Source organism: Pan paniscus, chromosome 12 (assembly GCF_029289425.2).
Source record: "Pan paniscus chromosome 12, NHGRI_mPanPan1-v2.0_pri, whole genome shotgun sequence".
Lineage (NCBI taxonomy): Eukaryota > Metazoa > Chordata > Mammalia > Primates > Hominidae > Pan > Pan paniscus.
Window position 1 is genome coordinate 62,986,520 of NC_073261.2, and position 16,166 is coordinate 63,002,685.

General features: G+C 37.7%; 1 protein-coding gene across 12 annotated transcripts in view; it reads left to right on the forward strand.

The window, feature by feature from the left end:
- Window positions 1–16,166, forward strand: part of WDPCP (WD repeat containing planar cell polarity effector) — a 730,102-nt gene that overhangs the window by 426,042 nt on the left and 287,894 nt on the right. For all 12 annotated transcript variants that reach the window (XM_055107901.1, XM_003830886.6, XM_034953245.3 and 9 more), the window contains one exon: window positions 2,906–3,515. In XM_055107901.1, coding sequence (XP_054963876.1) covers window positions 2,906–3,515 — 610 coding nt within the window. The remainder of the gene's footprint in view (window positions 1–2,905; window positions 3,516–16,166) is intronic.

The following is a 16,166-nucleotide window of genomic DNA, read 5'->3' on the forward strand; positions in this document are numbered from 1 at the left end:
GAATGAAGTTATAGAGCAGGGAAAATGTGGGGCAGGTTTTAGTTTGAACTTGGAGTAGGAGTCCTGGAGGGGAGACTGTAGGAGATAATACTGGAATTTGCAAAGCAGATCATGTCCCTCCTTTGTTCAAAACTTACAGCCTCTCATCTGATTTAGAGAAAAAATCAAAGTCCCTAGTGGCCTACAAGCTATCACACAATATCCTCCCTGTGCCTCAATTCCCATTTCCCATGACTTTCTTCCTTGCTTCCCCTTCTCTAGCTATATTAGTCTCCTTGATCTGGCCAATAGAGATTCCACCTCAGGGCTTGTTTCCTCTGCTTGAAGCTCTCCTTTCCCACATGGCTGCATGGCTCACGCCTCTTTCAGGTCACCTTTATGAGAGAGGTCTGTCTCGATCTCTCTGTATCACACCCCGAGCCCCACTCCAGCCACTCCCTATTCCCTGTACTTTGCTTTATTTTACTTCATAGTGTTTAGGATATCTATATGCTTTTATTATTATTGCCTCTGTTTTTGCTATTAGGATGTGATGGTGTGTGGAAAGTGCTACCCCCAAATACGGCATTTTTGGCATACTGAATGTTTAAAGCTGAAGGAAATTGAGAAAACCACAGAAGCAGAAAGGTCCCTTTGTCTTTGTCATTCTCTTTCTCTGACATCCTTCCACCTTTCTCCCCTGAAGCCATGAAAAGAATTCTCTGACCTAAAAGTAGATCATAAGACCCTCATGTGACAAGTGTCTACCCTATACATGGAGGAAAGGAATGAGTACACAGAGACACAGAGAAAAATCTGAACAAATAGGACTTGCTAAGTTCCCCTCAGTACATTAGGTCATACCTGCTTTTTGTCCAGCCATACTTCTACATGACTATCAATTCTTCATCAAACCTAAGCATAAAATAGTTTTCCCTGGTTCTTTGGGTCTTCATTTCTGAAGGCACCTGTGTTGCATAAAACTTTGGTTACATAAAATCGTTAAGCTTTTCTCTTATTAATCTGTCTTTTGTTATAGGGGGTGTCAGCTATGAACCTTGTGATAGGAGGGAAATGTATTACTTTTTCTCCTTTACAAGTGTATGCCCCTGATCGAGAAGATTTTATGCAATGTCATATCCCTAGCCCCCAGAACCAGTGCCTGGCACATGGCTCATATTCAAATATTTATTGGACAAAAAAGAAAATGACTGCAGCAAAAAGAGTGTGAGGGAGGGAAGGAGTTGGATATGGATCCTGTGGTAGTTTATGTTCAGGCAAAGGAATAAAAATTTAACGTATTAGTCAGTGGGTAGCCATTGAACGGTTTGAAGAGTGGAGTAAAGGCAAAAGCATTTAGTTTAGGGAGATTAATTTGGTGATAAGGTGTAGGATGGATTTTTTTTAAGTCACATCAACTCCCCACCCCTCCCCAATCCAGCACTCTGCCACACAGCTCTATGTGCTTTTTTAAAAAATGACTTTTAATCTTGAAATAGTTTGACTCACATGAAATTGTTAAACAGTACAGTAAATGCTCTTTCTGTACTTTCCCCCAGTTTCCCCAGTGACATCTTACATTACTGCAATACACTGTCAAATACAGGAAAATGACCTTGTTACTATACTGTTAACTCAGGTGCAGACCTTAGATGGATTTCATCAGATTTTACATGCATCTTTTCTGGGGGATGTACAGTTCTATAAAATTTTAACGTGTAGATATATGTTTTTTAATATTTCTGGGTCTGACCTTCTTTAATACCACTCTCCTGGTTCTTGGACTCCTGTCATTTACATATGAATAAAGTGAATGGCCTGTGGTTTTATTTGATGTTCTTCTGCATTGTGTTCCATGTTGGTAGATAGCCTTTCCTTTCTATACCAAAGATGCTTTTAAAATTTTACTCCACCAGGATTGACAAATCATATTGCAGTTGTCCCTCGATATATGTGGATGATTGGTTCCAGGACCACCCCCGCCAACACACACACACACACACACACACACACACACACACACACACACACACACACACACACACACACACTATACCAAAATCTGCATATACTTAGCCTTGTGGAACTCAAGTATATGAAAAGTCAGTCCTCTGTTTACATAGATTTCCCACATACTGGGAATACTGTATTTTCTATTTGCATTTGGTTGAAAAACATCCATCTATAAGTGGACCCTACAGTTCAAACTCATGTTGTTCAAGGACCACCTATATATACTAGGTCTTAATTTTTTAATGTTTATTTTAAAACTAGTACATTACATTATTTCTTTCTATTGGTCACTTGTCTACTTAGAATTCCTATATATCCTTTCTGATAGTAAAATATTTCCACAAGATTGTTAACAGGGTTCTAAAGTTTTTTCCTTTGTCTACCCAGCCCTACTAATTAGAAATATATTTCTAATAAGCAATTTACCAATAATTTCAGAATTGACAAGGGTGGTAGGTTGAAGGAGATTAACTAATCATTTAAAGTCCAACTTTGTGTTGGTAAGTTCTTATTCATTCTTTTTAACTTTTTAAGATATTCTGCTAACCATATGATATTACTAAAAGCTGACTTTCTTAGTTTTTATGTACTGTGGAACATATTTAAAGTGATTTACAGGCCTTCCAAAACAAATTGTTAAAGTTAAAATCTTATAGTTTAATTCTTGCAGCTGTGCTATATGTATATTTTTTATTTTTTTAAGACAGGATCTCACTGTGTCACTATATATATTTGTATACATGCTGTATATGAGATAGATGTGCTATATGTATTTTATATACTTATATGTTGCTGATGTTTAAGATAGTAATTGATGTTCTTTAATAGGTTTCTGAATAAATATGCAGTCCTAGGTGTGAAGTTGAAGAAAAACCAAAGTTTATCTGAATGTACTTGATATATTTCTTAACAGGTTCTGAGTTCTCTCCGCACAGAATGGGACCCACTGGATGTTCGCTTTGGCACCAAACAGCCTTATCAGGTGTTCACAGTGGAGCACTCCGTAAGTGTAGACAAAGAGCCCATGGCTGACAGCTGCATCTATGAATGCATTCGGAATAAAATCCAGTGTGTGTCAGTCACCAGAATACCACTAAAGTCAAAGGCCATCAGCTGCTGCAGGAATGTTACTGAAGACAAACTGATTCTGGGCTGTGAAGATTCTTCGCTAATTCTTTATGAAACTCACCGTAGAGTGACTCTCTTAGCACAGACTGAACTTTTGCCTTCATTAATAAGCTGCCACCCAAGTGGTGCCATTCTGCTAGTTGGCAGCAACCAAGGGGAGTTGCAAATTTTTGATATGGCTCTATCCCCTATTAACATCCAACTGTTGGCTGAAGACCGCTTACCCAGGGAGACTCTGCAATTCAGTAAATTATTTGATGCCTCCAGCAGTCTTGTTCAAATGCAATGGATAGCTCCTCAGGTTGTTTCTCAGAAGGGTGAAGGTAGTGATATCTATGATCTCCTCTTCCTCAGGTTTGAAAGAGGACCTTTGGGTGTGCTGTTGTTTAAACTAGGTAAGTCAAGGAAAGTGATGAGTAAGTAAATTAAAATGTTTAGGATAGTGACATAATTAAGGCAATAAAACTATTCTTAGAATATAGATTTTTCTATTTATCATCCCATAAATATGTTTGCCTTTCAAATATCCATATAGTTCCCTTTTGTGGATGACTTTCTAACTGCCAAAGGAACACTAGATATTGAATAATTTGTAAATTGCACTAATTGTCAATCATGACGCTTCAAAAGCCCTAACTTTTACATTTGATACGCTCTAAAATAAACTACACTACTAAATAATTCCTTAAGAAATAGACATGTGAATATTTTAGAATGACTTACTTTGTCCATTGAAAAATTCTGTGTTGTAGGAATGGAATAATTTTTCTATAAAAATTATTTTAGATTATTGGTGTCTGTTGCTTCCCAGACTGGAATTGTGTGAAGCAAGTGTTTTAAAAGAAAAGAAAGCAGATATTTAGTTAGAATTTGCTGAAGATACCTGTATAACTTTTAGTTTCTCTTTTGGATAAAAATATTCAAAAGGATAGGTATTTTTATAGATGTTGATAAGTTAATAGCTATAAAATTATATATTAATATAGCCCATTTCAACCAAGAGAATTTTTTTTTAACTTTTATGTAGGTTTGTGGGTACACATGCAGGTTTGTTATATAGGTAAACGTGTCACGGGGGTTTGTTGTACATATTATTTCATCACACAGGTATTAAGCCCAGTACCCAATAGTTATCTTTTCTGCTTCTCTCCCTCCTCATATCCTCCTCCCTCAAGTAGACCCCAGTGTCTGTTTTTTTCTTCTTTGTGTTCATAAGTTTTTATCATTTAGCTCCCACTTATAAGTGAGAACATGCGGTATTTGGTTTTCTGTTTCTGCATTAGTTTGCTAAGGATAATGGCGTTCAGCTCCGTCCAAGTTCCTGCAAAAAACATTATCTTGTTCTTTTTAATGGCTGTATAATATTCCACAGTGTACCACATTTTCTTTATCCAGTCTGTGATTGATGGGCATTTAGGTTGATTCCATGTCTCTACTATTGTGAATGGTGCTGCAACAAACATTTGTGTGCATGTATCTTTATGGCAGAATGATTTATATTCCTCTGGATATATACCCAATAATGGGATTCCTAGGTCAAATAGTAGTTCTGCTTTTAGCTCTTTGAGGAATTGCTATATTGCTTTCCACAATGATTGAACTAATTTACACTCCCCCCTCACAGTGCATAAGCATTCCCTTTTTTCCACAACCTTGCCAGCATCTGTTATTTTTTTACTTTTTAGTAATAGCCATTCTTTGTGGACCTGGGAGGCGGAGCTTGCAGTGAGCCGAGATCGTGCCACTGCACTCCAGCCTGGGCGACAGAGCAAGACTCCGTCTCAAAAAAAAATAGCCATTCTGACTGGTGTGTGATGGTATCTCATTGTGGTTTTGGTTTGCACTTCTCTAATAATCAGTGATACTGAGCTTTTTTTCATATGCTTCTTGGCTGCATGTATGTCTTCTTTTGAGAAGTGTCTGTTCATGTCCTTTGCCCACTTTTATTTTATTTTTATTTTTATTTTACTTTAAGTTCCAGGATACGTGTGCAGAATGTGCAAGTTTGTTACGTAGGTATACATGTGCCATGGTGGTTTGCTACACCTAGCAACCTGTCATCTAGGTTTTAAGCCCTGCATGCATTAGGTATTTGTCCTAATGCTCTCTCTCTCCTTGCTCCCCACCCCCAACAGGCCCTTGTGTGTGTTGTTCCCCTCCCTGTGTCCATGTATTCTCATTGTTCAGCTGTCACTTATGAATGAGAAAATGTGATGTTTGGTTTTCTTTTCCTGTGTTAGTTTGCTGAGGATGACGGCTTCCAGCTTCATCCATGTCCTGGCAAAGGACATGATCTCATTCTTTTTTATGGCTTCATAGTATTCCATGGTGTATATGTACCACATTTTCTTTATTCAGTCTATTATTGATGGGCATTTGGTTGGTTCCATGTCTTTGCTATCTTAAATAGTTGTGTAATAAACATGCATGTGTCTTTATAGCAGAATGATTTATATTCCTTTGGGTATATACTCAGTAATGAGATTGCTGGGTAACATGGTATTTCTGATTCTAGATCCTTGAGGAATCACCATACTGTCTTCCACAATGGTTGAACTAATTTACATGCCCAGCAGTGTAAAAGTGTTCCTATTTCTCCACAGCCTCACCAGAATCTATTGTTTTCTTGACCTTTTTTTTTTTTTTTTTTTTTTTGAGACAGAGTCTCACTCTGTCACCTAGGCTGGAGTGCGGTGGCGTGATCTCAGCTCATGGCAACCTCCACCTACTGGGTTCAAGCAATTCTCCTGCCTCAGCTCCCTGAGTAGCTGGGATTACAGGCATGTGCCACCATGCCTGGCTAATTTTTGTATTTTTAGTAGAGACAGGGTTTCACCATGTTGCCCAGGCTGGTCTCAAACCAGCCTCAAGTGGTCTTGAGCTGGTCTCAAATCCTGACCTGAAGTGATCTGCCTGCCTCAGCTTCCCAAAGTGCTGGGATTACAAGTGTGAGCCACTGCACCTGGCCTCTTGACTTTGTAAATAATCACCATTCTGACTGATGTGAGATGTATCTCATTGTGGTTTTGATTTGCATTTCTCTAATGATCAGTGATGATGAGCTTTTTTTCATATGTTTGTTGGCTGCATAAATGTCTTCTTCTGAGAAGTGTCTGTTTGTATCCTTTGCCCACTTTTTGATGGGGTTGTTTGTTTTGTTCTTGTAAATTTGTTTAAGTTCCTTGTAGATTCTGGATATTAGACCTTTGTCAGATGGGTAGATTGCAAAACTTTTCTCCCATTCTGTAGATTGCCTGTTCACTCTGATGATAGTTTCTTTGGCTGTGCAGAGGCTCTTTAATTTAATTAGATCCCATTTGTCAATTTTGGCTTTTGTTGCAATTGCTTTCGGTTTTTTCGTCATGAAGTCTTTGCTCATGCCTGTGTCCTGAATGGTATTACCTAGGTTTTCTTCTCGGGTTTTTATGATTTTGGGTTTTACTTTTAAGTCCTTTATCCATTTTGAGTTAATTTTTGTGTAAGGTATAAGGAAGGGGTCAGTTTCAGTTTTCTGCATATGGCTAGCCAGTTTTCCCAGCACCATTTATTAAATAGGGGATCCTCTCTCCATTGCTTGTTTTTGTGTCAGGTTTGTTGAAGATCAGATAGTTGTAGATGTGTGGTGTTATTTCTGAGGTGTCTCTTCTTTCTCTTCCATTGGTCTATATATCAGTTTTGGTACCAGTACCATGCTGTTATGGTTACTGTAGCCTTTAGTATAGTTTGAAGTCAGGTAGTGTGATGCCTCCAGCGTGTTCTTTTGGCTTAGGATTGTCTTGGCTATATGGGCTCCTTTTTGGTTCCATATGAAATTTAAAGTAATTTTTTCTAATTCTGTGAAGAATGTCAATGGTAGTTTTATGGGAATAGCATTGAATCTGTAAATTACTCTGGCTTTGCCTGCTTTTTAATGGGTTTGTTTTTCTCTTGTAAATTTGTTTAAGTTCCTTATAGATGCTGGATATTAGACCTTTGTCAGATACACAGTTTACAAATATTTTATCCCATTCTGTAGGTTGTCTGTTTACTCTATTCATAGTTTCTTTTGTTGCAATTGCTTTTGGCGTCCTTGTCATGAAATCTTTGCCTATTGTCCAGGATAGTATTGCCTAGTTGTCTTCCAGGATTTCTATACTTTTGGGTTTTATATTTAAGTCTTTAATCCATTTCCAGTTGATTTTTTATGTATCAACCAAGAGACTTTAAAATAAAATTTTATTATGATGATTCACTTGCCTATTGTAGCTTTGCATTACTAGCTGTGCCCTGAAATATATGATATACTTTAGGTAGATTTCTACAATTTAACATTCTTGAGAGAACCTCACTTAGGTGTAAAAAATAAATTTTAATTAATGTACATTATGGCTATTTGAAAACATAGAAAGGTAAATACATTTTCAAACCCTTTATGGAATTTGGCTCTGTGGTACAAAGTTAGATTTTTAAAGACATTGTAGTGTTTGTTAAATAGCTTTCAATTTACTTTGTTTTTTTCATGGATCTGCTTGTCTCTGAAGTTGAATACATGAAATAAATCTAGTGAACACGATTTGATTTACCTGAAAGATATAATACATACAATGTGAGACCTATGTTCTTTTCACATAATAAAAATGCAGCTAAATCTATTCATAATGTTAATATTGTTCAAGAAAAAAATGTTTGGAGTCTCATTTATTACGAGATAATCCAGTTATACTTTGCCTAACTACATGTTTAACAGTTGTATGTCTCCATACACAACACTAATTAAAGTGGATGTTTGATGTTTTGCATGTCTGTTAAAACACACACACATGCATGCACTCATGCTCTCTCTTTCTCACATACTCTGTCTCTCTCTCTTCCCGCCCCCCGCCCTTCTTCCTCTCTCTCTCTCAATCTCTCCTTTCACCCTCTAAATTACCCAGTTACCTGTCAAACAGAAGGCTTTCTGCCCATATACACCTAGCTTTTCTTCAGCCCTCCCTTGTGGGCCTACTCACAACAGCTTTGCAAAAAGCACAGCTTTCTCTTCCTATCTCTAGCACATTTGCCTTCTTACTAAAGTAAACAGGCTCTCAGTGTAGGGATTTAGAGGGCTTCCTGCTAATTGCCAGCTTGTAAACTTAATTGGACTGTCTCCCTGGGCACTGTTCCTAAATCAATTAGGCAATGAGTTGGCTGTCACCTCTTTTTCCCAAGAAGGTCTCTTGGAAGAGAATTATCCAATAGAAGTCAAGCATTCAAATGAAAAGGTGATAACTTTTGCAACTGACATTTATCATTTAAATTTTATTTTCAATATGACTCTTAAGTTTTATAGAATAGGGAAACTGTACAGTCTTATAGGCTCTTTAAAAGATCTAAATGTGGAATTTCCAAGGATTTTTTAAAGTTTTGTTTCTCATTTTTAATGTATAAGATTAATATTTATTACAAATTATTTTTCCTCGGAAGAGTAGATTCCTTGAAATAGAAGATTCCAACTAGCAGATTTTTAAAAGAAAACCCAGTATAAAGAACAGATTTTTCTTATGATCTGCTACTAAATACATCCAAAAAAATTAATATACTTCTTGAATTTGTCAGTGCTGATTCTGGGCATCCATGTGGAGTTTTCATGTATAATTCAAGTTACTGCATATATAAACAGGTAGTTGCATGTGCAGTTTTCCCACTAGGGAGCATTTATGAGATTTTTTTTTTTTCAGATGCTTGTTATGCAAGCCTTTGGAAAATTTGACATGAAAGGTGTAGCTTACAATTTAAAATTGTAAAGATAGATCATGGATCGTAGTTTAAAATAGAATGCTTTCATATGTAAACGTGACAGTGCCTAATGCCAATATGCTAAGATTTTTGGAGTTAGACTCTTAGATTAGGTCAGTTAGTGTAATGTTGAAGGAACATTGCTCCAAGGCTAGAGCTTCCATTTCTTAATCCTTACAATGATCACACAAGTGTGTTGGGCATTAAAAGTCCATCATTCTTGTCATTAGAAGAATTCAAAGATTATGTCTTCCTTAGGAGGTAATTAGAAGTGTCATTACATGGAAGCCAAGAAATGTTGTTTTATAGAAAGCAATATGTATTCAGAATCTCTTTATGTGGCAATAATTGTAACATATTTCTTCATATATAGACTGAGATTAATTTTAAAAAGTGGAGGCCCTAATTATACTATTAAGATATTAAAGCTTTTCCATTCTCACCAGTACCTTTTCCAACCTTCACTGCTCTCCTTAAACTCACATTATCAGCTCCCTATTCCTCTCAACAGAGCATCTCACCTTTTGTCACTTCATTAAGTTTATCTGCTTCTTACGACGCCCCCACTCAACCACTTATCAATATGCACATGAATCTTTCCCTCTCAGTTCAGTGAAAAAGGATCCCTTCCTCTTGTCCAAGACTAGCGCCACCACTATTTGCTCTGTGGATCCCATAACATTCCCTTTGACACCTTTACTTTGTCACCCTCCCCGGCCCCATCTATCTTGGAACAGCAGCAGATAAACAGGCCCAAACTACACCATAAAAACAGACTAACAAAACTCTTCCCTAAAATGGTTTCCTCTCTGTTGCTGATCTAATATTCACCTTCCTTTCATAGCCAAACTCATTGAAATAATACTGAACATTGCCTTTTCTCTGCTTCTTCACTTCTCACTCCTCAGAACACTGTGCTCTGGCTGTATCTTCTGCGGTGTCTCAGAACTGCTCTTGGAAAAGTCACCAGTCACTTCCTACTTGATAAATACATTTCTCTTACATTGTTTGATGACTTTTCAGCATTTGATGGTTGCTGACCACTCCCACTTTCACAGAACCCTCATCAAACAGCCTTCTATGATCCCAAATGCAACTTTCTATCACTTTTTTATGCTCTTCTTCTGCCTACTCATGAAAATGTTGGGGCCATCCAGGCTTCCATTTTTAGCCCTCACTTTGTGCAGATTTAGACTTTATTTTCAGTTTTGTTATCTGATCTCTGACTCCAGCCCAGACCATTCCTGACTCCACATCCACATATTCATCTGGCTTGCTGAATACCTTCTCTTGGATGTACATGTGTGCCTTAGACTCATTATGTGCAGACATGAAGTCATCTTTTTTCTCTCCAGACCTGCTTTTCCTCTCGTATTCTTCTTTTTGGTGAATGGTACAATTATTCAGATGGAACGTCCAAGTCAAAAGTCGTTCTAGAATCCTCCCTCACTCCTAATGCCACATCCAATTAGTGACCAAATCCTATCGATTCGGCCTTCTAAATACAGTCAAAACATTTCATTCAATTCAGTGTCACTGTCATTGCTTTAATGTAGACCTTCTCTATTTTACCATGATCAAGCAGAGGCCCTGTATCTATATTCTTCTGCCTTCCAGTCTTGTCATCCTACTCCGCAGTTAATCCCCTGAGTGCTATCCTAGTGATCCTTCTAACAGTACAGATTTGGTCATGGATTCTCCAGCTTGAAATACTTCATGTCTTTTGTGGGAACATGGATGGAGATGGAGGCTATTATACTTAGCAAACAAATGCAGGAACGAAAACCAAATACCACATGTTCTTACTTATAAGTGGGAGCTAAATGCTGACAACTCATGAACACAAACAAATGAACAGCAAACACTGGGGTCTACTTGAGGGTGGAGTTTGGGAGGAGGGAGAGAAGCAGAAAAGGTAACTATTGGGTACTGAACTTAATACCTGGGTGATTAAATAATCTGTTCAACAGGCCCCCATGATATGAGTTTACCTACGTAAGAAACCTTCACATGTATCCCCAAACCTAAAATAAAAGTTAAAAAAAAAAAAAAGAAATACTTTAGTGGTTGATAAGCCCTTTCCTGCCACTTGGTCTCTATCTCCCCAGCTGAGTTGCACTAGTGTAGCTTCCCAGCCATGGTGTGTGCTCTCACGCTCACTCCTTCCATGTTGGTGATGATAGTATTCCCTTTGCCTAAAGTGTCCCCACAATGCCCTCATAGAGTGTGCAAAGTTAGGAAAAGGTTACATGTTCAAGTGATGATGTTAAACAAGAGGTAATTAAAGCTAACATCTTCACTCTCATAGAATTTTTAAAATCACAGGCAACGTGTGTATGTATGTCTGTCTGTCTCTCTTTCTAAAAAACAAACAGTATGATTTTTCTCTTAGAAATTTGGTACAAAGCAATTTTCCTCAAGAGTTATTTTCAAAGAGTTATTTTAACATTATACTTTACCCAGGTGGTATTAGGTTATTTATTGCTGAAAATGCTAGACACTTTGTTAGATGCCTACTCATCTTAAAATTGGATCTCATATCATTTAAAATGAACTTTTATTCTAGATAGCCTTCTACTTTCTTCAAACTAGAGTGATGATGAATTTTAAAAATCAAGTTTATTGAGGTATAATTTACATAAATAAAATACACACATTTAAAATGTACAGTTAAGGCCAGGCGCTGTGGCTAATACCTGTAATCCCAGCACTTTAGGAGGCCGAGGTGGGCGGATCACCTGAGGTCAGGAGTTCGAGACCAGCCTGACCAACATGGTGAAACCTGTCTGTACTAAAAATACAAAAAAATTACCTGGGTATGGTGGCACATGCCTGTAATCCCAGCTACTCAGAAGGCTGAGACAGGAGAACCGTTTGAACTTGGGAGGCGGAGGATGCAGTGAGCCGAAATCACGCCATTGCACTCCAGCCTGGGCAGCAAGAGCAAAACTCCTTCTCAAAAAAAAAGTACAGTTCAATGAGTTTTGACAAATGTATATACCCTCATGATTACCACCACAATCATAATATAGAACATTTCCATCATCCCAAAAAATTCTCTCAAGGCCCTTTTCAGTTAATTCCCACCTCTCTGGAAGCTGATGAGCATTGATATGCTTTCCATTATTATAGATTATATTTGTTCATGTCCTTTGCAGCAACATGGATGGAGCTAGAGGCCATTATCCTAAGTGAAATGGCTGTAAAACAAAGTCAAAAACTGCACATTCTCATTTATAGGTGGGAGCTAAACAGTGGGTACACGTGGACATACAGAGTGGCGTAATAGACACTGGAGACTCCAAAAGGTGAGAGAGTGGGAGAGGGGTGAGGGATGAAATACTGCCTATTGAGTACAATGTTCACTATTTGGGTGATAGGTACAGTAAAAGCCCAGACTTCATCAATGCAATATGTCTATGTAACACAACTGCACTTGTATCCCTAAATCTATAAAAAACATTTTTTAGATAAAAAAATAGATTCAATTTGCCTTTTCTAGAATTTCATAGAAATGGGATCATGTAGTAGGTACTCTTGTGTCTTGGTACTTTTGCTCAGCATTATTCTGTGAGAATCTTCAACGTTAGTACGTATTTCTGTATTTTTTTGTTACATTACTGAGCAGTAGGTCATTATGTCAATACACCACAATTTTTTTAACTTTTAGGTTCAGAGGTACATGTGCAGGTTTGTTTTATAGGTACATTGCGTGTCTTGGGGGTTTGGTGTACAGATTATTTCGTCACCCAGGTAATAAGTACAGTATTCGATAGGCAGTTTTTCGATCCTTACCATCCTCCCACCCTTCACCCTCAACTAGGCCCTGTTGTCTATTGTTCCCTTCTTAGTGTCTGTAAGTACTCAATGTTTAGCTCCCACGTATAAGTGAGAAATGTGGTGTTTGGTTTTCTATTCCTGTGTTATTTCATTTAGGATAATGGCCTCCAGCTGCATCCATCTTGCTGCAGAGCATATCATCTCATTCTTTTTTATGGCTATGTAGTATTCCATGGTGTATATGTACCACATTTCCTTTATCCAGTCTACTGTTGATGGGTATTTGGTTTGATTCCAAGTCTTTGCTATTGTGAGTAATGCTGTGACAAACATACGTGTGCATGTGTCTTTATAGTAGAACAATTTATATTTCTTTGAGTATATACCCAGTAATGAGATTGTTGGGTTGAATGGCAATTCTGTTTCAAGTTCTTTGAAAAATGCCCAAACTGCTTTCCACCACGTCTGAGCTAATTTACGTTCCCACTAGCAGTGTATAAGCATCCTCTTTTCTCTGCACCCTCACCAGCATCTGTTTTTTTTTTAGCTTATTAATAATAGCCATTCTGACTGGTATGAGATGGTATCTCATTGTGGTTTTGATTTGCATTTCTCTGATAATTAGTGATGTTGAGCATTTTTTCATATGGTTGTAGGCTGCATGTATGTCTTCTTTTGAAATGTCTATGTTCTTTCCCAATTGTTAATGGGGTTGTTTGTGTTTTGGTTGTTCATTTGTTTAAGTTCCTTAAGATTCTGGATACTAAACCTTTGTCAGATGCATAATTTGCAAATATCTTCTCCTATTCTGTAGGTTGTCTGTTTACTCTGTTGATTGTTTCTTTTGCTGTGCAGAAGCTCTTTAGTCTCATTTGTCAATGTTTGGTTTTGTCACAACTGTTTTTGGCGCCTTTGTCATGAAATCTTTGCCAGGGCCTGTGCCCAAATGGTATTTCCTAGGTTACCTTGCAGGGTTTTCATAGTTTTAGGTTTTACATTTAAGTCTTTAATCCATCTTTAATTGATTTTTCTGTATGGTGTAAAGATGGGGTCCAGTTTCAGTCTTCTGTATATGGCTAGCCAGTTATCCCAGTACAATATACTGAATAAGAAGTCCTTTCCCTGCTTGTTTTTGTTGACTTTGTCAAGATCATATGGTTGTAGGTGTGTAGCATTATTTCTGGGCTCTCTATTCTGTTTCATTGCTCTCTGTGTCTGTTTTTGTACCAGTACCATGCTGTTTTGGTCATTGCATCATTGTGGTATAGTTTGAAGTTGGGTATGTTGTGATGCCTCCAGCTTTGTTCTTTTTGTTTAGGATCGTGTTAGCTATTCAGACTCTTTTTTTGGTTCCATATGAATTTTAAATTAGTTTTTCTTTTTTTTCCCCTTTTTTATTTTATTTATTTTTATTATACTTTAAGTTCTAGGGTACATGTGCACAACATGCAGGTTTGATAAATAGGTATACATGTGACATGTTGGTTTACTGATCAACTAGTCATTTACATTAGGTATTTCTCCTAGTGCTGTCCCTCCCCTAGCCCCCCACCCACTGACAGGCCCCAGTGTGTGATGTTCCCCTTCCTGTGTCCAAGTGTTCTCATTGTTCAATTCCCACCTATGAGTGAGAACATGCAGGGTTTGGTTTTCTGTCTTTGTGATAGTTTGCTGAGAATGATGGTTTCCAGCTTCATCCATGTCCTGGCAAAGGACATGAACTCATCCTTTTTTATGGCGGCATAGTATTCCATGGTGTATATGTGCCACATTTTCTTAATCCAGTCTATCACTGATGGACATTGGGTTGGTTCCAAATCTTTGCTATTGTGAATAGTGCCGCAATAAACATGTGTGCATGTGTCTTTATAGTAGCATGATTTATAATCCTTTGGGTATATACCCAGTAATGGGATTGCTTGGTCAAATGGTATTTCTAGTTCTAGATCCTTGAGGAATCGCCACACTGTCTTACACAATGGTTGAACCAGTTTACAGTCCCACCAACAATGTAAAAGTGTTCCTATTTCTCCACATCCTCCACAGCATCTGTTGTTTTCCTGACTTTTTAATGATCGCCATTATAACTGGCGTGAGATGGTATCTCATTGTGGTTTTGATTTGCATTTCTCTGATGACCAGTGATGATGAGCATTTTTTCATGTGTCTATTGGCTGCATAGATGTCTGCTTTTGAAAAGTGTCTGTTCATATGCTTTGCCCACTTTTTGATGGGGTTGTTTGTTTTTTTCTTGTAAATTTATTTGAGTTCTTTGTAGATTCTGGATATTAGCCCTTTGTCAGACGGGTAGATTGCAAAAGTTTTCTCCCATTCTGTAGGTTGCCTGTTCACTCTAATGGTAGTTTCTTTTGCTGTGCAGAAGCTCTTTAGTTTAATTAGATCCCATTTGTCAATTTTGGCTTTTGTTGCCATTGTTTTTGGTGTTTTAGACATGAAGTCCTTGCCTATGCCTATGTCCTGAATGGTATTGCCTAGGTTTTCTTCTAGGGGTTTTATGGTTTTAGGCCTAACATTTAAATCTTTGATCCATCTTGAATTAACTTTTGTATAAGGTGTAAGGAAGGGATCCAGTTTCAGCTTTCTACATATGGCTAGCCAGTTTTCCCAGCACCATTTATTAAATAGGGAATCCTTTCCCCATTGCTTGTTTTTGTCAGGTTTGTCAAAGATCAGATGGTTGTAGATGTGTGGTGTTATATCCAAGGCCCCTGTTCTGTTCCATTGGTCTATATCTCTGTTTTGGTACCACTACCATGCTGTTTTGGTTACTGTAGCCTTGTAGTATAGTTTGAAGTCAGGTAGTGTGATGCCTCCAGCTTTGTTCTTTTTGCTTAGGATTGTCTTGGCAATGCAAGCTCTTTTTTGGTTCCATATGAACTTTAAAGTAGTTTTTTCCAATTCTGTGAAGAAAGTCATTGGTAGCTTGATGGGGATGGCATTGAATCTATAAATTACCTTGGGCAGTATGGCCATTTTCACGATATTGATTCTTCCTATCCATGAGCATGGAATGTTCTTCCATTTGTTTGTGTCCTCTTTTATTTCCTTGAGCAGTGGTTTGTAGTTCTCCTTGAAGAGGTCCTTCACATCCCTTCTAAGTTTGATTCCTAGATATTTTCTTCTCTTTGTAGCAGTTTTGAATGGGAGATCACTCCTGATTTGGCTCTGAGTCTATTATTGGTGTATAGGAGTGCTTGTGATTTTTGCACATTGATTTTGTATCCTGATATTTTGCTGACATTGCTTATCAGCTTAAGAAGATTTTGAGCTGAGATGATGGGGTTTTCTAAATGTACAATCATGTCCTCTGCAAACAGGGAAAATTTGACTTCCTCTTTTCCTAATGGAATACCCTTTATTTCTTTCTCTTGCCTGATTGCCCTAGCCAGAACTTCCAATATGTTGAATAGGAGTGGTGAGAGAGGGCATCCTTGTCTCGTGCCGGTTTTCAAAGGGAATGCTTCCCGTTTTTGCCCATTCAGTATGATATT